The following is a 24,378-nucleotide window of genomic DNA, read 5'->3' on the forward strand; positions in this document are numbered from 1 at the left end:
GAGGTGGGGGGAGCAGGAGAGGGAGAAGCAAGCTTTCTGCTTGGGACCCTGGGATCACAACCTGAGCCAAAGACAGATGCTTAACTGACTGAGCCACCCAGGCCCACCCCCACTTTTTTTTTTAAAGATTTATTTATTTGACAGAGATAGAGACAGCAAGAGAGGGAATACATGCAGGGGGAGTGGGAGAGGGAGAAGCAGGCTTCCTGCTGAGCAGGGAGCCTGATGTGGGGCCGGATCCCAGGACCCTGGGATCATGACCTGAGCCAAAGGCAGATGCTCAATGACGAGCCACCCAGGTGCCCCTACCTATTAAATTTTTAAATGGTCATACTCTTTCACCCAATATTCCACCTCTAGTATTGGATCTCTAGTTTAGTTTTTGTTTTTAGGCATTATTTCAATATACTTTTTAAAAGAATAAAAAATTACAAATAGCTCAATTGTTTATCAAAAAGTATTGGTTAACTCTTTTTTTAAATTTTGGTGCATCCATACAAAAGAATATTATACAGCTATAAAGAACAATTGAATATATCTTTATTACTGACATACTACAGTGTTCATAATATTGAAGGGAGAGGGACAAGTTGCTAAAATAGAGAATATTAATTTTTTGTTTTAAAAATATATATAATTAAGCATAGAAAATAAAATCTGGGTTAATTTTCATACCTCTTTGAGAGCAGATTAAGGGAAGCGATGAATTTTCTATATTCCATAATTCTCATACATTCAACTACTCTGAAGATTTTTCCAGTCATGATTCCAAAACACTGCCAACATTTTAAATCCTTGCAGGCTGAGTTACATGTACCATACTGTGCATATCATTCAAGACTAACACATTTTACAAAGTTGTTCCATAAGCACTTTCTGATTCTCGTAGAATTCATACTCTATCACAAATCTGCCAATTAATCCTAACTAAAAAGGGGTAGCTCTTGGGCTTTTTTGAATGAAGTCTTATGACCAGATCAATTTTTTAAAAAATTAAAAATAGGGACGCCTGGGTGGCTCAATTGGTTAAGCGGCTGCCTTCAGCTCAGGTCATGATCCCAGGGTCCTGGGATTAAGTCCCACATCAAGTCCCTCAGCTCCTTGCCGAGCAAGGAGCCTGCTTCCCCCTCTGCCTCTGCCTGCCACTCTGTCTGCCTGTGCTCACTTGCTCTCTCTCTCTCTCTGACAAATAAATAAATCTTAAAAAAATAAAAATAAAAATAAAAACTGCAGCATTATTTACAACAGCCAAACCATGGAAGCAGCCCAAATATCCACTGCTAGATAAATGGCTAAGAAAGATATGGTGTATGTGTGTGTGCACACACGTGCACACACACACACCCCAATACCCATGGCATATTATTCAGCCATTACAAAACAAATGAAATCTTGCCACTATAACAATACAGATGGAACCAGAGAGTAGAGTGTGAAACAAAGTAAGCCCGTCAGAGAAAGACAAATACCATATGATTTCACTCATATGCATTACTTAAAAATCAAATGAGCAAAGGAAAAAAAGAGAGACAAAGAGAAACTAACAAACAGACTCTCCACTATAGAGAACATACTGATGGTTACTGGACAGGAAGTGGGGGGGGATGGGAGAAATAGGGGATGGGGGTTAAAGAGTATATTTATCATGATGAAAAAATAAAATAAAATGATAAAATTCAAACCCTTATGTGTTATATTTGCATGTGTATGCTGTGTCCATCTGCCCTCTATTCTACCTTCTCTTCACTCTTCACCACCATACACAGGCCACACCACTGATTACCTATACCATTCCACTAGCCTTATAATAGTCCTCCAGCTTCTCATCTCACTCCTCCAATTCATCTTCTATATATAGTCAGAATTACTTGTCTAAGACACATTGGATCACATAATTTCCTGACTTAAAAAGTTCTTTCATTGCTTCTCTGCTACCTACAATAGTATAATAAATTCCTTGCCATGAAGTACAAGGTACCTCATAATACGGTGCCCTGCCTGACTGTTCAGCCTTATCTCTTGCCCCTTTCTACAGCTCACCCTCCAACCACTACGAACTACTGGCAGTTGCCAAAATGTTAACGCTGGTTCTCTCCATACCTTTATTTGTGTTCTCTCTGAAATCTTTCTTAGCCATTTATCCCAGCTGCTTGGAAGCTCCTAAACCTTCTTTTTAAGCCTCTATTGAAGCACCTCTTTTTTTTATAAAGGCTTTCAACTGATCTCTCCACTCCCAGAACCTATGAAATAACCCCTCTTTCCCTGTATGTAGTTCCAGGACAGTACATAAAAAACTTCACAGCACTGTGCATTCAGATGTTCAACGCCTGCCAGCCTTCAAGAGTGGGGACTGTTATTCCATTAATCTGTAGTACCTAACAAAGACTTTGGCAAGTATAAAGCATTCAGTAAATGTTCATTGAATATAGTAAAAATGAATAACAGAATTTGTACCTTGGACTCTTGGGCTCCCGATTTATATTTTGGGAGAGAGAGTTCTCCTTAATCCCTACAATGCTCTAACTGCTTAAAACATGTTTGGAATGTCTTTCTTGGAGTGGCCTTCAAAGCTCATTTTAAGCAATGCAAGGCAGTCGGTCAATATTTACTTTAATTAAGCAAAATTATTTTCAGCTCTATTATCCTCGACTACTTAGTTTTAGTTGCAAATGATTCAGATTAGCTCTTAAAAGAAAATTAATCTTTAAAATATGAACATTTGCCACTGCTGTCGAGATCCAAGACTGTGTGCCACAGACTCGAAGATAAGTGGCTTTTCCAAAATGCTTTGTATAATGAGGACCAGTCATTGAAAAGAATTTATACCCTGCCAAGGTAACCACTGTAAAGAAAATGCTCATTCTGCTGCGGAAGCTGTTTTCTAAAGAAAGCCAGGATCACTAGGAATAGTGAAATCCCATAGAGCAGAAATTAAAATGAAAGTGACAAAAGCCCGTGAAATGGGTTTTCAAGTAATGCTAACCATAAAACAATCAAGAGCCTGTTTTTCTACAGGTAGCTACCAGCCTCTTGAGAGAACACTCAGAGCATGTGGGAGTGGGAGGAACATGAAGCAAGGCTCAGAGGTTGGTTCTAGTCCTTCTCTGATTCTAATCTGCGTAACCTGGGGCACATTAGAGAACCTTCTAGGCCTTGGGTTTTTGGCTGTTTCCTTATTTTTTTAGGATTTTATTTTTTTTTATTAGAGAGAGAGTATAACTGAAAGAGCAGAAACAGGGGGAGCAGCAGAAGGAGAGAAGCAGACTTCCTGCTGAGCAGGGACCCCCCCCCCCTGACATGGGGCTCAATTTTAGGACCCTGACATCATGACCTGAGCCAAAGACAGATGCTTAACTAAATGAGCCACCCCAATACCCCAGTTTGGTTTTTTTTTTTAAGATTTATTTTGGGGCGGGGCAGGGGAGAGAGTGTGTGTGTGAGTGGGGGAGGAGCAGGAAAGAGGGAGAAGCAGACTCCCTGCTGAGTGTGGAGCCCAGTGCAGAGCCTGTCCCAGGACTCTGAGATCATGATCTACGCCAAAGTCAAGACACTTAACCGACTGAGCCATGCTGCTCATTTCTTTTCATAAATAAATTTCTTTTCATAAAATAATAGAAATAAATACCTAAGGACTCATTTAGTTCCAAAATAATCCCTCTTTTCCTTTCTTCCCCTCTCTGCATTCACCTGACAGAGATTGTGCATTTTAAAATAACAACAGAAACCTCTAAATAAACCACAAAAGAGCGATCTATGAGTGGGCTCACTCCTCACTGATTGGAGGAGAGGAAAAGGTGATTTATAAATACCAACTCTGTGGGGCGCCTGGGTGGCTCAGTGGTTTAGGCTTCTGCCTTGAGCTCAGGTCATGATCTCAGGGTCCTGGGATCGAGCCCCGCATCGGGCTCTCTGCTCAGCGGGGAGCCTGCTTTCCCCTCTCTCTCTGCCTGCCTCTCTGACTACTTGTGATCTCTCTCTGTCTATCAAATAAATAAATAAATAAATACCAACTCTGCAGCAGTGACCCACCTACACCCCATCTCTATTGCCTTCAACGCTAACTTAGGGACTCAATCAGAAATTTAAAAAAAACAGGGGTACCCAGGCTGAATACTGGGTTTCTAAAAACAGAAGACTTCTTGTTTACTATTTTAAATTTTCCTAGTTGTAAGCTACTTGAGGGCAGGGATGTTGCCATTTACATTCCTTTGCATTCTCCACAGGACCTATAAAAAGTAATAATTAGTTCGATGAACCCATGTTGATTGACAGTACTGTTCTTATGTGTCTATATATCAATCTGCTCTACCAAACTATGAAAACTGTGAGGATGAGTACTGTGATTTCCCCATCTCTGAATTCCCAGTACCTCACACAGCCAGGGCCTGCGCATTTCAGCTGGTACTATCACTCACTCAGTTACCCACTATTGGAGTGCTTCTGCAGCGACATCAGGTGCAGGGGATATAAAACTGAGTAAGACAGATGTACACAGTCCCTGCTTTCAGGGAGCTCACATTCTAGTGGAGGAAAAGAGATAATGAAAAGGTAACAAATCAGGTATTCTCTGATTTTCAAAAGTGCTCTGAAGAAACATAGCAGAATGTGCAGCTAAAGAATAATGGGGGCTGGGTTTGGGGTCGGGGGACTCCTAATGGGAATTTCCAGGAAGACAGCTCTAAAGAAGTGATGGGTGGTTAGAAGTGGGTAATGTGGTAGACAGATGGTGGATTTGGGGAAAGCAGCCCAGGATGGGGGAGGGGGTGTTAGGGGTGAGCATTTCTCCCTACGGCACGATAGGCCCGCAAATGCCCCAGGACAAGAGCAGTTAGGAAATTACTGTGAAGCAATGTTATCTCAGGGAGTATGGGGGAAAAAAAAAAGCCTGCTGGTCTCCCCAAGTCATCCCTGAAATACTGCTGCTAAAATTACTCACTGGCCTCACCGACACCACATCCACCTCTGTGGTGCCCCAGGCTCCCCACTAGATGTCGGCACCAAGTTCACATTTCACACCCTTGAGCTCAAGGTTTTCATCACTCCACCTCTGCCCCAAGAGCCCTTTTTTCATCTCTGCCTCATGGCCCACTGCTGTGCAAGCCCATCTCTCATCAGCCCCGTTGTCTCCTTGCCACCTACCAACTACAAGTTTAAGAGCACAAGAAATACCATAAGGACATGCGGAAGGAGCTTCAGTATCAGAAGGACATGGATGAAAAAAAACAGTGACAAACAGACAAGCTGCATTTGAGCTCCGGGAAGCAGGATCCTCTGTTCTGCTAGAAGAGTCAGGAACTAGAAGTTATGGGACCTAATCTCAATTCTGCCACCAACTTTTAAAAACAGGAGCAAGCCACATTCCCCTTTCAAAGCCTCCCTTTCTAAAAAAATGAGGAGGGTAAGAGAGAATGCACCTAATGTCTCCTACGCTTTGCTTCTCTAGAAACCAACACTTGAAGTAAAATCACCAGAAATTTTTAAAGGGAGAACTACGAACAGCCAGTGTCAAACTCAAAAACTGAGATTGCTAAAATAAACAATGGTAAGTCAGCACTGTGGAAGAATATAGTGCTCGAGGAGATGACAGGTTCAAATCCTGGCTCTGCATACTAGATACCTCCTAATGTCTCTTCCTCATCTAAAAAATAGGGCTAAAAATAAAACCTATCTCTTAAGAATTGTTTCAAGAAATAAGTACGATAATCTACATAGAACACTCGGTATGAGGTAAGCATGCAATAAAATGACAGTTATTACTATTAACAACATGACTGCTTACTGTGTGTCAGACACGAAGTTCTCACTGGGGCTCTCTCTAATCTATGCTGCACATAACAAATCAAAACTCCAGGGGTGGGGCCCAGGAATCTGTTTATGTAATAAGATCCCCAGAGGATTCTGAGAACCAGCGGGATTTGGCAAACACTTCCCTGGAACACACCACATCAATTCGGTTGCATCTTACTTACTTGCCCAGTGCATTGCCGATCTGCTCATCCAGAACTCTCAACAAAGCATAACCTGGTACAAGGGTCCTCTAAGATCTCACTTAACTCTTACTGAACTCTAGGCACCCCTCCACATGTACCACTTCACCCTAGCATGTCCAAAGGAAAACAAACTGCCAGCCTGATTTCCTAAATCAGCATTTCTAAAAATTAAGACAGATAATATGGAAGAGGATGTTAGGTGGGATGCACCCTACTTTTTTAATGCTCACATATTTCCTAAGACATTTCCATTTAAAAAGGTACCTTCTATTTTAATATAAGAGCACAGATCCTGAAACCATAGTACCTAGTATTTATCCCACATCTGCCATTGGTTAGTTTACGATCTTGGGCAAGTTATTTAATCTCTGTATTTCCTAACTGTAAAACAGATTAATAGTAAGACCTATAGTGTTTACCTCATAGGGTTATTATGAAAATTAATTAAGTTATTATACAAATTGAAGACCTTAAGACTAAAACTTGGGGGGCGCCTGCATGACTCAGTGGGTTAAATCCTCTCCCTTCAGCTCAGGTCATGATCTCAGGGTCCTGGGATCAAGGCCCACATCGGGCTCTCTGCTCAGCAGGGAGCCAGCTCCTCCCCCCACCCCCCGCCTGCCTCTCTGCCTACTTGTGATTTCTCTCTCTGTGTCAAATAAATAAATAAAATCTTTAAAAAAAACAAAAACTAAACTAAACCTTGGCACGTAATAAGCTTTATCTATTAGCTATTACTATTGTTATTCATGGCAAAAAATACTGGTTTTCCATTTACATAGTGATTTAATGTTCTCTTTAAATTACTTTAAAAATGAGTTCTTTTTAATACATAGGGGCACCTAGGTGGCTCCATCAGTTAATCGTCTGCCTTCAGCTCAGATCATGATCCCAGCCTCCTGGGATTGAGCCCTGCATTGGGCTCCCTGCTCAGCAGGGAGTTTGCTTCTCCCTCTCCCTCTCTTCCCTCCCACCCCTGCTCTTGCACTCTGCTCTTTCTTTCAAATGAATAAATAAAATAATAAATAAAATATTTTTTTTTCTTAAAGATTTTATTTATTTGAGAGAGAGAGAGAGCACAAGCAGAGGAGTGGGAGGTGGAGAGACAGAAGCAGGCTCCCCAACGAGCAGGGATCCCCATGCGGGGCTCAATTCCAGGACCCTGGGATCATGACCTGAGCCAAAGGCAGCCGCTTAATCGACTGGGTCACCCAGGTGCTGCTGAATAAATAAAATCTTAAAAAAAAAAAAGAGGGACGCCTAAGTGGCTTATGTCATATGCTCCCTCCTCCACAAAGCATTCCCAGAACCTTCTGTCTGTCTGGAAGAAATCATTATCTCCCTTGAGTTCCTACAGTACTTTTAACTGTCACCTCTCTTAGAACACTTCTAATTTTATATTATTTATACATATGTTGTCTCCCTTACTTTTGATCTGTCCACTTCTGATCTGTCTCTATCACCTATAGCTCCTAATACAATGCCCTACTCAAACATTTGTGAACGTGTAGATAGATAATCTGGTCCCGAGCAGGACGTTTCTGCCAGCGTGCAGAACCTCAAGCATTCTTACCACAACATCTTCCAAAATTTTAGTAGGGCAAGGTCTGGAATGAAATTCAAAGTGTTCATCTTCCGATTTCTTCTTTGACTCCCGTTCCTGGATTCTTTTCTCAATTTCCAAATCAAAGCCAACAGGCTGAGTGGGTGGCTTCACAGGAGGTTTCTTGGGCAAGATGGGCCCACCTTCAAGAATTCTGGGATCGAGTTCCCGGGCTTTGAATTTGTATCTGTAAAATGAGAGTTTAAATGACAAACACCAAACACACACACACACACACACACACACACACACAATGTTAATAAAAGCTACACAAACAACAAAGTAGGCCAAAACAGAAAAATAGTAATTATGATGATTATTCAAGCACAGCAAAATTCGACTCTCTCCATAGCCATTGTCTCTACCTCCAGAGCAAAGAATAAAGGAGCCAGTCCTAACATTCCCTCTGCTTTAAAGATTGGGGTTTCTCAGGTTGCCTAGGTGGCTCAGTGGGTTAAAGCCTCTGCCTTTGGCTCAGGTCATGATCCCAGAGTCCTAGGATCAAGCAGTCCTGAGATCAAGCCCCGCATCCAGCTCTCTGCTCGGTAGGGAGCCTGCTTCCTTCTTTCTCTCTGCCTGCCTCTCTGCCTACTTGTGCTCTCTCTCTGTCAAATAAAAAAATAAAATCTTGGGGCGCCTGGTGGCTCAGTGGGTTAAAGCCTCTGCCTTCAGCTCAGGTCATGATCTCAGGGTCCTGGGATTGAGCTCCATATCAGGCTCTCTGCTCAGCAGGGAGCCTGCTTCCCCGTCTCTGCCTGCCTCTCTGCCTACTTGTGGCCTCTCTGCCTACTTGTGATCTCTCTCTCTGTCAAATAAATAAATAAAATCTTTAAAAAAAAAAAATCTTAAAAAAAAAAGATTGGGGTTTCTCTACCCAGAGGAAGCTGCCCCTCCTCAAAGTACAAAAAGGAATGAAAGCAGAAGACAGGAGACAAACTCCAGTGCTAACCACATTATGTTCTAGTTTTCTCCACCAACAATAGCTCTAATGAGCCCTTGGGTAGCCATAAAGGTTGAGATTTGCTTAAATGAAGCTCAGAGGACACTCCTTAATTGGAATCCTGAGTAAGTTCTCCCACCCCAACCTCTGCATTTGTTTTTTTAACCAGCTTATACTCCAGGATATCTCTATATTCCCACTTCTAATTTTTTAATTATTGAAGCAGGAGCACAGACTGTAGAGAGCCTGTAACTCAAATGCCATTAAAAAAAAAAAAATCCAATGGCAAGAAAAACAGCAACTATCCCCATTATAGAACCGAAAAGAAAGCAGATACTTAGAACTCTTCCTCAAATACTGCTGATGGGACTTACTGTTGCAGTTTCTCGAGTTCCTCTGCCTCCTGATCTGCTGCACTTTTGCAGGTCACAGGCCTTGTGCGCTGTTTGGTTTGCAGCACAGGAGTCTGTGGGTCTCTGGATATCTTGACCGCAGCAGATTTGGAGGGTAACAGAACTGTAAAGCAAGATCACAGACATTCATCTAGCTCTCTGAGACTGTGTTTTCTATAGGTGCTGACTCGGTTAGGCAGCGCGTGATGCCAGATCAGAGCGGCGGCCCTCCACAATCAGCTCAGCTCATGTCAGTCAACCTGACAAACATGCAGCACCTTCTTGCCTGTCACTTTTTACTGAGGGGTATGATGAAGGCCATCTTTGGGTAAACTCTATCATCATTTTCTGAACTTAAAATCCACTTGTGTCTGATGGACTCATCACTGCCTACACATGTACCAGTTTTCTATTGATAATGCCAATACTTTGGTTCTTATCAACACACAAGATTTTTGCTTATTCCAGCTTTAAAATAAAGCCTTTCTAAAGATCAAGTATTAACTCCCAATTTTGTCAATTCCCTTAAAGCAACTATATCAAAAAACCAAGAACACTTCTCACAGAAAGTCAAATAGAGAAAGTAAAAAAAAAAAAAACAACTATGTCAAAGCATCAATCTTTTTTTTTTTTTTTTTAAAGATTTTATTTATTTATCTGACAGAGAGAGACCACAAGCAGGCAGAGGCTCAGGCAGAGAGAGAGAGGAGGAAGCAGGCTCCCCGCTGAGCAGAGAGCCCGATGCGGGACTCGATCCCAGGACCCTGAGATCATGACCTGAGCCGAAGGCAGTGGCTTAACCCACTGAGCCACCCAGGCACCCACAAAGCATCAATCTTAAGACCGTCATTATCATTCATAGAAAACACTGATTCACCTGACCAGGGCAAACTAGTCAATTTTCATAATTATGTAGAATGAATCCTCTACTTTAGATCTGATCACCTAATGGCAGGAGATACAAACCAAATCTATTTATTTTAGAAATAAGCCAGTCTTCAAGTATATATACAGCCATTATTTCTAACTATATAAAGCTTTAAATAAAAATTACAGAAAATACACCAAACACAAAAATAAACTTAAAATAGATTAAGGACCTAAATGTCAGATCTGAAATCATAAATATCCTAGAAGAGAGCACAGGCAGTAATTCCTCTGACATTGGCCACAGCAACATTTTTCTAGATATGTCACCTGCGTCAAGGAAATAAGAGCAAAAATAAACTACTGGAACTACATCAAAGTAAAAAGATTTTGGACAGTAAAGGAAACAACAAAACTAAAAGACGACCTAGGAAAGGGATAAGATATTTGCAAACAACATATCCAACAAAGGGTTAGTATCCAAAATATATAAAGAACTTATACAACTCAACACCAGAAAACCCCAAAAAAATCTAATTTAGAAATGGGCAGAAGACATGAACAGACATTTCTCCAAAGAAGACATAAAAATGGCCAACAGACACATGAAAAGATGTTCAACATTACTCATCATCAGGAAAATGCAAATCAAAACCACAATGAGAGATTACCTCAAACCTATCAGAATTGCTAGAATCAACAACATAAGATGGGGCACCTGGGTGGCTCAGTTGGTTCAGCGCCTGCTTTTGGCTCAGATCATGATCCCAGGGTACTGGGATTGAGCCCCACATCAGGCTCCCTGCTCAGTGGGGAGTCTGCTCATCTCCCTCTCCCTCTGCCCCTACGTCTACTCATGTTCTCTATCTACCTCTCTCTCTCTGATAAATAAATCTTAAAAAAAAAAAACAAAACGAAAAACAACACAAAAGAAACATGTGCTGGCAAGGATGTGAAGAAAAAGGAACACTCCCACACTGTTGGTGGGAGTGCAAACTAGTGCAGCCACTGCGGAAAATAGTAAGGAGCTTCCTCAGAAAATTAAAAATAGAACTACCACATGATCCAGTAATTCCACTACTGGGTATTTACCCAAAGAATACAAAAACACGGGCGCCTGGGTGGCTCAGTGGGTTAAGCCGCTGCCTTTGGCTCAGGTCATGATGTCAGGGTCCTGGGATCGAGTCCCGCATCAGGCTCTCTGCTCAGCAGGGAGCCCGCTTCCTTCTCTCTCTGCCTGCCTCTCTGCCTACTTGTGATCTCTCTCTGTCAAATAAATAAATAAAATCAAAAAAAAAAAAAGAATACAAAAACACTAATTCAAAAAGATTTGTTCACCCCTATGTTTACTGTAGCATTATTTACAATAGCCAAATTATGGAAGCAGCCCAAGTGTCCATCAATAGATGAACAGATAACATAATATACATGTGTTATGTAATGATCTATTTATCTCTCCCACTGAGTCACCAAGTCCATTTTATTCACTGCTATACCCCCTACACCCAACAGTGCCTGGTTTGTAGTGGTAACCACACAATCCTGAATGAATGGGATACTTTCATTTTCTATAGGTCACTAGCTGTACTGTGACACTGACACATGGCGAAGGTATAATTCCTGGCCAATTAATGATCAGGAGGATCAAGGTGGTTGATGGGTATAAGTAACAGATAGCCAGGGTAGGGCGCAAAAGTGCAGAGATGCTCAATGGTACATGTGTTGGCGGCATATAGGCGCATGCCATATTGTAGTTTGAAAGCTAGGATTTCAACAAAAGGCAAATTTGTATAAGCAAAGGGAATTCTAGGGGAGGCTATAACATTGGTATGAAACTTACTATCATCCTTCCTGCTCCTCAAGTGATATCTGTTAGGGGTTCGTTTATGAAAGGCTTCGACCTGCTGTGCAAGGGGCACATACGTAGAAGCTGTTTCGTCAAATGTTCTTTTCTTTCCTTGGGACAGGTTGAAAGGCTTAATAATGGTGCATCCCTTTGTTACTCTGGCCTGTAAAGAAAGAAGTTATTCTCCCAATGAAGTGTTATAGAAAAGCTCAGATCTCCCACAAGCCGCATATTTAGCTCAGAGGATCAAAAGAAAAAAGGCCTGTGGTGAAGCCAAGATTATTATTCTTAAATTTGTCAGTTCTTGAGCAAGAGTTAAAACTAGTCCATTCCCATCTTTTAAAAAAGGAAGAAAGGACATAGCGCTTAACAAATGGTCTGTTCTGCAATAGTAAATAAAGTGATTTTTCCCAAACATGTCAATGTTTTAAAGCCAGCAAGAACAAGTTTTCTAAGAATTAGAAGGAAAAAAAAAGCTGCAAAAGTATTGTCCTCATCCCCAATCTCATTAAGAAAAAGCTGATTTGGATTCTGGGTCTTTATCAGGCTAGAGAGCTGCCTGAATCAGAATCTCTGCAGGTATCTTCCCCAAAACTAAGAGATGAAGAAGCCTAGTCCTTGGGTGACTGATTTTCATAAAACTGATCTCTGATTGGAAATAAAACTCTTTAAGGATTGATATCTCAAAGGAAGAAGCATAATCCCAGAGTCTGAGACTGCAAAGGACTGATTTAAACAAGCAATAATGCCCACCGCAAATGGATGTAGAAATTCTTATTACTTTTTTTCACTTAGGATTCTTACTGCTTCTGTTAGGTGTGAGTGATCTGCCCCAACACCATTTTCCCCCATAAGCCCTGTCATATATTGTACACAACTCTGTAGATTTAAGTTTTGTGTTTTTTTCCCCCAAGAATTTTATAAAGCACAAACTGCAACAAGCTGGGACCTATAATTTGCCACACACAATTATTTTATGTGCTTTATGTACATTCTCAATTCAATTTTCACAGCAACTTCCTAAGATGCTTCCCAGAAAAACAGAGCGATTTCTCTAAGATCATACATAGCAAACAGGGCAAAGTGAGGATTTAGATCTATCTTAACTCAAAAACATGCTTCTCTCAATTATATTATTAGAAGTAGTGACCCAACTACTACACCTGAAATCCTTGCTAAGTTAGTATAAGAATATCCACTGAGCCCATCAACTTACAGGAGAAGGAGGATGTTTTCGCAGTTCGGATGTAAAATTCACTTCCTTATATTCCTCCTGATTCTTAGGATGTTGTTTGATTCGCTCATCTGTGCGGAAGTGGAAGTCGACTGATTTGGTTACTTGGCTCACTGATTTCTTCACAGGTTGCCCTGAGTGAAAAGCAGAGTAAAACACACAGGTAACACTAAGAATAGAGAGTATCAGTAAATCTCCTTTATCTAGTCCTTTTGGTATTTCTTTCACCATGGATCTAACTTTGTTCGCTCTCTACACATCACCCAAACCTTGAAACGGTCCTCAGAGACACTACTGTATGTGCCTCATTCACGGAGTACTCTTGGTTTGAGGACCTCGGGTCGGATGCAGGTTGCAAAAAGGTGGCACAAGGAGAAAAGAATCCCAACCCCCAGGTGTGGTCATAGCTCTGGAGATGCACAGTAACTGGAATTCTTTTGACAGGAAAAGCTACAGATTGACTAGAAAAGCATACTTAAATAAACCTATCTAAGAGGGAAACCCTATAAACTCCAGGGGTGCTTTTTTAACCCCGTAAGCAGGGCTTTATAGCTTTGACCTCCACCAATAATAACTCTATTTTTATAGAGCAGAGCAAAGCAGAGCTCTGACCCCTTGGATCCCTCAGTCCTGCTTTCCCTCTGTAGCTACAATTGGATTCACTCAGCTTTCTTTTCCTCTGTCTAGGATTAAAATGGGAACACAACAACAAAAAACTGGCCTGCCCAATGGCTTTATCTTCTGTCTCAGTCCTAATCCCTTCTTTTTCTAATACAAAGAAAAAGAATTAGGAAGAAAAAGGAGGGAGGAATTAATTTTACTTAAAGAAATGAGGGAAGGTCTCACAGAAAAACGCCTCAAACGATGGCTGTGAGTCCTAGAATTAGAGGCAGAGAGGAAGAGTGCACTCTAAGAAAGGCCCGGTGTATGTAATACTTTTTTTTTTTTTTTTTAAGTAAACTCTTTACCCAACTTGGGGGTTGAACTTATGACTCCAAGACCAAGAATCACATGCTCTATTGACTGAGCCAGCCGGGGCCCTGGTCCAATGTATATAGAACATTCTAGGGAATGGTCACGGGGATATAAAGGGTACCAGCTTTCCAATAAACATTATCTTTTTCTACTGACTACTAACCAAGAACGCCTTTTTCCCTTTAGAGACTTCAAAAACCCTACGAAGATAATGAGAAGCACCCCTCATAAATCAGACTGAACAAGAGCCAAGCTGACCTATTCCGGCAAGAGCAAGTTTCTTGAATTCTTCATTCTTTTTCCGCATCTCCACCACCTCCTGTTGCATTTTCATTCTCTTCTCCAATTCTTGCTCCTCAGTACTTTTTAGAATCTTCTGCCTAAGGGCAAACCAGTAAAAGAAATAAGAGAGGAGAGAAGAAAGAGGCTCATGATTCAAAATCGTATAAAGGTATTACATAGATTCGATTTTTAACCTGTGATAAGATAATCAGCAAAACCAAAAAGTATTCTGATAAATTGATATTGACTTAATTATGCAACACTATGAAAGAAAACCTGATTCACAATTTATATCAAGATATTGAAAATTTCGGGGCGCCTGGGTGGCTCAGTGGGTTGAGCCACTGCCTTCGGCTCAGGTCATGATCTCAGGGTCCTGGGATCGAGTCCCGCATCGGGCTCTCTGCTCAGCAGGGAGCCTGCTTTCTCCTCTCTCTCTCTGCCTGCCTCTCTGCCTACTTGTGATCTCTGTCAAATAAATAAATAAAATCTTTAAAAAAAAATATTGAAAATTTCTCAAAACGACAGCTAAAATAGACTATAGAAGATAATACAAAAGACTCATAAATTTGACTATACAGTGATTAGCTTTTAGGCCACAAGAAAAGGCAAGATTAAAATACCAGTAGAATGGGGAAGTATTTGCAAGAAATATGACAAAAGTCTACATAAAATACACACTGTGATTAAGAGAGGACAGACTTAGGAGAAAAAAAACCAACCAGAGCTCAAATCCCTACCCTGTCATTTCATTTTCTGCCCATGTGATCTTTAGAAAACTATTTAATCCCTCTGAGCCTCAGTTACCTCCACTGTAAAATGAAGAATATAATTATTTATCCTCATAGAATATTTGTGACTATTAAATCAGATATTTCTGAAGTACCTAACACATAGTAAAAATTCAATTTAGAGTAGCCATTCTTTTTTTTTTTTTTAATTTTTTATTTGACAGACAGAGATGACAAGTAGGCAGAGAGGCAGGCAGAGAGAGAGAGGAGGAAGCAGGCTCCCCGCTGAGCAGAGAGCCCGATGCGAGGCTCGATCCCAGGACCCTGGGATCATGACCTGAGCCGAAGGCAGCGGCTTAACCCACTGAGCCACCCAGGCGCCCCTAGAGTAGCCATTCTTAGCAATAAGACTATCACTAAGACCACTTATAAACAGAAAAGGAAACAGACAATTTACCCAAGAGGAAACATGCAAAATATGTTTACATATCACATAAGAGAAAATATGCTTATAATAACAGTAGTACAATCCTGTCAGTAATCAAATAAAAATTAAAATAAGTTCATGCCATCAACATTATATCAATTAAATTTGAAACAATTTTAAATGTAAAAAAAACAAATTCGATGTGGATGAGAGTACAAGGAAACCAAAATATTCATCCAGAGCTGATGGCACTGTAAATTCATACATATCCGTTTCAGAAATAAAATTTGTGGGCCACCTGGGTGGCTCAGTCAGTTGGATATCTGATTCTCGACTTTGGCTCAGTTCATATCAGTGTTGTGAGATCAAGCCCGCAACAGGCTCTGTGTAGGGGCAGGGAGTCTGCTTAAGATTCTCTATCTCCCCTGCTTCCTCAGCCCCTCCTCCCTCTAAAATATATATATGTATTAAAAAATAAAGTTAAAATTAAAAAAAGAAACCAGGGACGCCTGGGTGGCTCAGTTGGTTAAGCAGCTGCCTTCGGCTCGGGTCATGATCCCAGCGTCCTGGAATCGAGTCCCACATTGGGCTCCTTGCACGGTAGGGAGCCTGCTTCTCCCTCTGCCTCCGCCTGCCTCTCTGTCTGCCTGTGCTCACTCTCTCTCCCTCTCTCTCTGACAAATAAATAAATAAAATCTTTAAAAAAAAAAAAAGAAACCAAATTGGCAATTAATATCGATAGCCATAACACTAGTCATACCCTATAATCAAGGAATTTCTCTTTCTTTAGCCTAAAGAGACTACTCAAAGAAAAGTCCCTGCCACTAAAGATGTTTGCTGATTATTTATAATGTGAAAAACTGGTAACTGCATTTTCAACAGGAAATAGTTAAATATAATTTGATAGACTATTAACTATTAAAAAAGGATAAATGTGAAGAATTTATAGTAGTACAGGGAAAAAAATGAAATATTCTCATGGCAAGCAAGGAAAACAGAATCCAAAGTTGTTTGTACACTTATTTTTTTTTTTAAGATTTTATTCATTTATTTGACAGAGAGAGAGATCACAGGCAGAGAAGCAGGCAGAGAGGGGGAAGCAGGCTCCCTGCTGGGCAGAGAGTCCGAGGCCAGGGCTTGATACCAAGACCCTGAGACCATGACCTGAGCTGAAGGCAGAGGCTTAACCCACTGAGCCACTCAGGTGCTCCTGTACACTGATTGTGAAAATATATTTTTTGCTTGAGTAAAGACCAGAAGGGAGCTTGGAAAAATTAGAACTGTTCAATTCAGGTAGTAAGAACCTTTAATTTTTCCTTTTATATTTCTTTTAATTTGCTTTTTTTAAAAATATTCTTTTTAAAAATTTAATTCAATTAGTCAATATATAGTGCATCATTAGTTTTTGATGTAATGTCCAGTGATTCACTGTTGCATATAACATCCAGCGCTCATCACATCACGTGCCCTCCTTAATCCCCATCACTCAGTTACCCCATCCCCCCACCCACTTCCCTTTCCATAATTTGTTTCCCAGATTAATTTGCTTTTAAAGTCTATTTTTCTCAACTTTTAAGATGAGCATCCCCAAGATATAAAACAATTCACCTCACCATGGTTATAGCTTCATGAATTTCCCAAGTTCCATGTGCTCCAGACCGCAGATATACCTACTTACAATTTTACTCTATTGACAAAGTTTAAATTCAGGAAAGAAGCATACCTCACAGGCTGTATACAAGACACAGTATGTCTGCCCTTGGCTTTCTCTGGGGAAGACTCGTGTTTTTCTGATGTATCTTGGTGAGCACTGCCTTCTTCCTCTTCTTCTGGCTTCTTTTTATTGTTAGAACTTTAGTTTAAAAGGACAAAAAAACCCTCTCAATTCACTAAAGCATGCCCTGCTGTACCCTCCTCCCCAAAACTACCACGTACGGCTTAAATTTTCTCATTCTTTAGGACAACAAGCATGTCTCAACCGCAAGAGTCTTCCAATACACCATTGATCATATGTACCAATGGATACTATGGGTAAACTTTGAGAACACCAGTAGAAGTCAAGGTGAGAACTGTCTGATGATGGTTCAGGAGCGTGGGGGGGGGATTCCAACGGCTCATTATCAAATGCACAAATGGCAAATAGATAATTGCCTTCCCAATACCTACTCTATTTTCTTTCTTATTAACAGAACTCCAATTTTGTTTGGGGCAGCAATATCCAAAGGCAAAAGCACTGTATTTGTTTCAACACCCTCTCTTGCAATAAGGAAGAATCCAAGTGATCCAGTAGGGTAACTGAAGTATAAGCAGGGTTTCTGGAAATTTTTCACTTCTGTGATATAGGTGCTGCCCTTCTTCCTTTGCCATACCCTCCTTCTTCTCTTGAACGTGGATGTTATACTTAGAAACATAGCAGCTATCTTATGACAATGCTACAACAAGCACAAGGCAGAAGCTGAGAAACAGAGCTGCCATCTTGAGTAACAAGTTTGAAAAAAAGCTAACGCAGAGATGTTGCCTGGCATTGTTCAGTCACTGAACCAAAGCCAACAGCAAATTCTCTGAAGCAAATAAATCACTAGTCCTTAAACTACTCTAGCTGAATAGGCTATTACTTAGAGCAAAATACATTCCTAACTGATAAAAATAAGAACAAGCACCATTGCTATGAACCATGGGAGCAAGCAGGAGTAAAACCTACGCCAACTGAGAGAAGCTGTGGCTACTTACACTTTCATTTTTTTGGAGGGCGGAATTTCATTGATGATTACAGGAGTAGCACATCTCTTAGCTTTCATTTTTGCATGATGTTTTTCTTTCTGTTCCAGATCTTTCTGAGCAGAGAGTCTAGTAGATCTTCTATGATACAGGAATTGACAAAATTTATCTGAAATGAATACATCTACTACAGATATGCAATTATGCCCCACAAATGTGAAAGTATGTCAAACTGCCAAGGGCTACAGAGAGTTTAATGGTATTATTTCCACTCTAAAAACCTAATCTCTTCTTGTCTTACTGATAGCTTTTGAAATTTCATCATAAAATGTTGGTACTTATATGTAGCCAATTTTTTTTAAGGTACTGGTAATCACCTAGTACCATTCTGTACTTTTATAGGTAAAAGTCAACAAAGATGAGGTGACTTGACCCTGCTACATAGCTAATTGCTGTCCGACCTGACATTTGAGTCAGGTATCCTGGTAATTGACTAAGGTGAATATTTTCTCCTTTTTTTTTTAGCCACACTCCCGCTTTCTGGTAAAATATACCATATACCAAAAAAGAGCACAAAACAAAAATTAAGTTAAATGATTACAAAGTGGGAAAAAAAAGAAAGGTTACAAAGTGAAGACTCATGAAATCACCACCCAGGCTAAGAAACATAACACTGGCAGCAGCTACTATCTGACTTGTTTTATAGTTATCATTACTTTTTCTTTATTGTTTTGCCATTTAGCATGCATTCCATAAACATGGTACATTAGTTTGGAAAGAAAACAAAATACAAAGAATAACAACAACAAAGAAAACCCCTTTAGATAATAGAATCAGACTACTACATGTATTTATTTCTGTCTGGTTTGTTTCACTCAACATTATGTTTGTGAGAATCAACCACCATAATTTATATAGCTTTAATTCAGTGATTTTCAATGCTTGCATAACAGTCACTGCAGTAATGTACCACTATTTATCCAGCTTACTGCCAATTTTCATATATGTCTCCATGTGCACATGTTGCTGTTGTATGTAAGTTTTAAGATTGATAGGTCAGAGGGCATTGGTTATATCAACTAAAGCTGTTTCCCAAAGTGCTTATACCAATCTATGCTTACCCCAGCAAGTCTATATTAAAGTCTGCACTGCTCTACACACTCCTGAACACTTGGTATTTTCAGATGAGCTAATTTAGCTGGTATTGAGTAAAATCTCATTGTGAGGGTGTTTTTTTTGTTTTTTTGTTTTTAAGAGTTTATTTATTTGACACAGAGAGAGTACAAGTGAGCATGAGCAGAGGGGAGAAGCAAGGGGAGAGGGAGAAGCAGACTCACAACTTAGCAGGGTTCCATGAGGGGCTCCATTCCAGGACCCCGGGATCATGACCTGAGCCGAAGGCACACACTTAACCAACTGAGCCACCCAGGCGCCCCTCATTGTGGTTTTAATTTGCTTTTCTCTGATTACCAATGAGATAGAGCAACTTTTCATATGTTTACTGGCCATTTGGATATCCTCTTTGATAAAGTGCTAGTTCAAGCCTCTTATTTGTTTTCCACTGGGAAGTCAATCCTTTCCTGATCAGTAGGAATTCTTTACATACTATGAATATAAGCTCTTTGGTAGGTTTTATGTGTTAGAAGTAACTTCTCCCACTCTGGAGGTTGGCTTTTCACTCTCTTTATGGTATCATTTGATTAGATAAATATCGCAAGTACATCAATAGCCCTCTCCATTATGCTCAGTGCTTTTCTGTATACTATTAAAAAAAAAAAAAAACCTTCCCTTATTCCAAGATCATAAAGATATTCTCCTTTACTTCCTTATAGGAGCTTTAGCTTTCATATTTAGATCTATAATTCCACATAGAATTGACTGTTTTAGGGTACCTGGCTGGCTCAGTCAGGAACATGAAACTCTTGATTCCAGGGTTGTGGGTTCGGGCCTCATATTGGGTCTAGAGTTTACTTAAATAAAGAAATAAATAAACTTGAAAGAATTAACTTTTATATGGAGTGAGGTAGGGACCAAGCTTCATTCTATCTATCTGGATATCTACTAGTCAAGCATTTTTTGTTAGGGGGGGGAGGGAGCACTACTTCCCACAGATCTGTGGTAACATCTTTGTCATATATCATGTTCATATATGGGAAAGTGAATTTTTGTTTGATTCCACTGGTCTCACTAATCCTTGAGTATTATCATAAAGTTTTAATTACTGCAGCTTCATAATAATATGCCTTTTATGTACTAGACACTTCAAAAGTATCTAGCTATTCTCAGACCTTTGCATTTCTCAAAAAATTTTAGCATCAATTTATCAAAGTCCAAAGTGAAAACCATTGGGATTTTAATAGATATTGCATTGAATCTATAGACAACTTAGGGAGAATTGACATCTTTACAATACTGAGTCTCCCAATCCATAAATATGGTATGCCCTGCCATTTGTTTACATCTTATTTAGTTTTTCTTTTCTTTTTCGAAGCACTTTCTTTATAAAAGTCCTTAAACATTATAAAGACATTATTACATATTCAGAATTTTATGCTACTACATAGAAGTCACAATTTTTTAAATCTTTATCATGGAGAATATCAAGCATATTTTAAATATAAAGAGAATAATATAGTAAACTACTAAGTACTCATCATTCAGTTTCAGAAATTATCAACTCATAAGCCAATCACATATCAGTTTTCCCTCCATCCATTCTCCTGGATTTTCAAGCAATTCCTACTAAAGGTCTATCTTTCATCTGCAAATATTTCATATTAATTACTAAAAGAAAGTACTCATAAAAAAATATATGGAGGGGCATCTGGGTGGCTCAGCTGTTAAGCCTTCAGCTCAGGTCATGATCTCAGAGTTCTGAGATAGAGCCCCACTTGGCTCCCTGCTCAGCAGTGAGTCTGTTTCTCCCTCTCCCTCTGTGATCTCTCTCACTCTCTCTCAAATAAAAATCTTTAAAAAAAAAATAATACATGGAATAACAAAGAGCAAATTTATTCAAATAAGGAATGAAGTAATGGATGTATTGAATGAGTAATGAAGAGTGCATATTATAAAACACAGACAAAACATAAAACTACAACTATGTCGCTGGAAAGTGACCAAAAGCAGGCAGAAAACAGGAACATTTATTCATGAAAAACAGCAACTGCAAAAGGTAAGTATTATGAGTTAGTAGCTTTTTGGCCTGAGGTACTCCCCAAACGTAGCAGCTCCAAGAGCAGAAAATTCCAGTCTCACTGGCTAGAGATAGCAGAAGAATTCAAGGCCAGTATAACAGCTGGTAATTTAGAGGAAAATCCTAAAATCAAAAGAGCTACAGAAAAGATGTCATTCAAAATCTGAGCAAAAACTCTGTATAATTCCTGCCTGACAGCTAAACCATTTGTATTTTAGGGGAGACCTAGGAAGCCCAGCAAAAAGGCAAGCAGAAACTGATGAGGAGTCCATCCTTAAAAGTCATAACTGTCTAGATAAGATTGGTGAGTTTGCTGCTTTTTTTGAAGTAGATTCCCCACTGTGTATATAGGAGGATGGCACAAAGATAACATCTCACTAGCTTGAGGTGTCAGTAGACAAACATCAGAGCAGGCAGAAAGGCTGAAAATTTAGATGCAAAACTTCAGAAGCAAGAAAACCACAGAGGATGAACGCTTAAACCTAAGTATAAACTCTACTCAGAGTCTTGGCTGACCTCTAACCTTTGCAGACCCAGGGGAGACTACAGGTAGCCAGACTAAAAAAGCAGCAGCTATGTATGCAAATACATGAATAACCAATAATCCCATGAAAATGTGGATCAACATCATTAGTCATCAGAAAAATGCAAATTAAAAACAATGAAATATCACTGAAAAGACTGACTATCAAGAGTTGGCTAGGATATGGAGCAACTGAAACTCTCATATATTGTTAGTGGGATTATAAATGGGACAATCACTTTGGAAAACGTTCTGGCTGTTTCTTATAAACATACATTTAACCTTATGGCCCAGCAATTGCACTCCTAAGTATTAACCCAAAAGAAATACATGTCCTCAACTACTCATAGCAGCTTTATATAGCCCCAGACTGGAAACAACCCAAATGTCCTTCATCTGTTGAATGGATAAATAAATTGTGGCATATCCACTCAATAAAAATTATTATCAGCAATAAAAAGAAGCAAACTACCAATACATGCAATGACATGGATGCATCTCAAAAACAAATGCTAAGCGCAAGAAGTCAGATAGAATAATATATATAATTCCATTTACAAAAATATCTAGAACAGGACAAAATAATTTATAGTGACAGGAATTGGAAAAGTGGTTGCCTCTGGGTGAGAGGGTGAGAAGGCAGAAGAAGCAGTTTAGTTTGACTATATAGGGATAGGAATGAGAGAACTTTCTGAAGTGTTGGAAATAATTCTATATATTTTGGTTGTGATTGCATGGTGGTATGCATTTGTCAAAATTAATCAGACCAGGGGCGTCTGGGTGGCTCAGTGGGTTAAGGCTCTGCCTTTGGCTCAGGTCATGATCTCAGGGTCCTGGGATCAAGCCCCACATCGGGCTCTCTGCTCGGCATGGAGCCTGCTTCCTTCTCTCTCTGCCTGCCTCTCTGCCTACTTGTGATCTCTGTCTGTCAAATAAATAAATAAAATCTTAAAAAAAAAAAATTAATCAGACCATACACTCAAGATCTATATATTTTACTATATGCAAATTATTACCCAGCAAAATTAGTTAATTTTTTTAAAATTAGTTAATTTTTTTAAATGGGTTGAGAATCATAAAATCTAGAAAGAAAGACAAAGCACATCCATATAGAACCATTTAGACCATTACTTAAATTCAACATACAATGATACTATAAAGTCAAGAGAAGAATTGCTGGGTGTCTTTAGGGAGAAATGGCTAAGGGATAAGATACCAAAATTAAAACATATATTTGTGGTAAAGCAACCCCTTCATGGAAAAATTATTATGACACACTAAGGCCTTATTGATTCTTAACTATTCTGTGTTGAAGAAGTTTTGGCGATCTTTTAGCCTACTGAAACCATGTGAAAATAAAATAGTAGGGAATTTGCCTGACTGTCTATAACTTCCTATCCCAGCTGCCATGTCTTTCCAGATTAGACAACTCTGGAGTCAGAAAAATCTGAGATTTGAGATTAACGGCACTAATGTTTTACCTCTTATTATGCATTTTGATAATGCGGTATCATTTACAAAGTACTATCACATACTATCTTATTTGGCCCTTTTTGACAAGACTGAGGGATATGGTTATTCCCAGTAAACTGAGATTTTGAGTGGTAGAGGTACCTGCCTTAAAAACAAAAAAAACAGGGACACCTGGGTGGCTCAGTCAGTTAAGCCACTGCCTTCAGCTCAGGTCATGATCCCAGGGTCCTGGGACTGAGTCCCGCATCAGGCTCCTTGCTTGGCAGGGAGCCTGCTTCTCTCTCCACCTCTACCTGCCGTTCTGCCTCCTTAAGAGATCGCTCCCTCTCATTCTCTCTCTCTCTGACAAATAAATAAAATCTTAAAAAAACAAAAACAAAAACCACTCAGGTCTTCTAACTCTGAGAGTAGCTGGATTCCTGTCACACCATCACTTCCAAAAAGCATTCAGAATTCAGTCAGGATGAAAGATAATTTTAGCAACCATACACAAATCATACACTAGTGAAGACATAACACTGTCTTTTTTTTTTTTTTTTTAAAGATTTTATTTATTTATTTGACAGAAAGAGATCACAAGTAGACAGAGAGGCAGGCAGAAAGAGAGGAGGAAGCAGGCTCCCCACTGAGCAGAGAGCCCGATGCGGGGCTCGATCCCAGGACCCTGAGATCATGACCCGAGCCAAAGGCAGTGGCTTAACCCACTGAGCCACCCAGGCACCTCGACATAACACTTTCTGAAGACACTAACACTTTCCTGAATTCTGAAGAAATCTCTAAGATACTGGGTCCCTTTTCTGTAGGATTCATTCACAACCTAAACATTGAACAGAAACCACAGAATCACCCAGTAGCAATCTCTTAAGATCTCTTGTGATATATGGTTGATTGAGATTTCACAGAATTCTTTGATTAAAACAGGCTTCTTTATTCTAGACACCTGGGAGGCTCAGTCAATTAAGCATCCGACTTTTTTTTTTTTTTTTTAAGATTTTATTTATTTATTTGTCAGAGAGAGAGAGAGAGAGAGCGCGCGAGCACAGGCAGACAGAACGGCAGGCAGAGGCAGAGAGAGAAGCAGGCTCCCTGCCGAGCAAGGAGCCCGATGTGGGACTCGATCCCAGGACGCTGGGATCATGACCTGAGCTGAAGGCAGCTGCTTAACCAACTGAGCCACCCAGGTG

General features: G+C 39.9%; 1 protein-coding gene across 5 annotated transcripts in view; it reads right to left on the bottom strand.

The window, feature by feature from the left end:
• Positions 1–24,378, bottom strand: part of TPX2 (TPX2 microtubule nucleation factor) — a 60,356-nt gene that overhangs the window by 9,789 nt on the left and 26,189 nt on the right. For 4 of the 5 annotated variants that reach the window (XM_044263272.1, XM_044263274.1, XM_044263271.1 and 1 more), the window contains exons 5-11: positions 18,018–18,146; positions 17,011–17,139; positions 14,106–14,227; positions 12,855–13,006; positions 11,633–11,801; positions 8,908–9,049; positions 7,564–7,780 (exon numbers count right to left, since the gene is read on the bottom strand). In XM_044263272.1, the coding sequence (XP_044119207.1) occupies positions 7,564–7,780; positions 8,908–9,049; positions 11,633–11,801; positions 12,855–13,006; positions 14,106–14,227; positions 17,011–17,139; positions 18,018–18,146 (1,060 nt within the window). The remainder of the gene's footprint in view (positions 1–7,563; positions 7,781–8,907; positions 9,050–11,632; positions 11,802–12,854; positions 13,007–14,105; positions 14,228–17,010; positions 17,140–18,017; positions 18,147–24,378) is intronic. The other variant, XM_044263275.1, reaches the window with a different exon arrangement.

The sequence above is a fragment of the Neovison vison genome, chromosome 8, assembly GCF_020171115.1.
Source record: "Neovison vison isolate M4711 chromosome 8, ASM_NN_V1, whole genome shotgun sequence".
NCBI classification, from domain to species: domain Eukaryota; kingdom Metazoa; phylum Chordata; class Mammalia; order Carnivora; family Mustelidae; genus Neogale; species Neogale vison.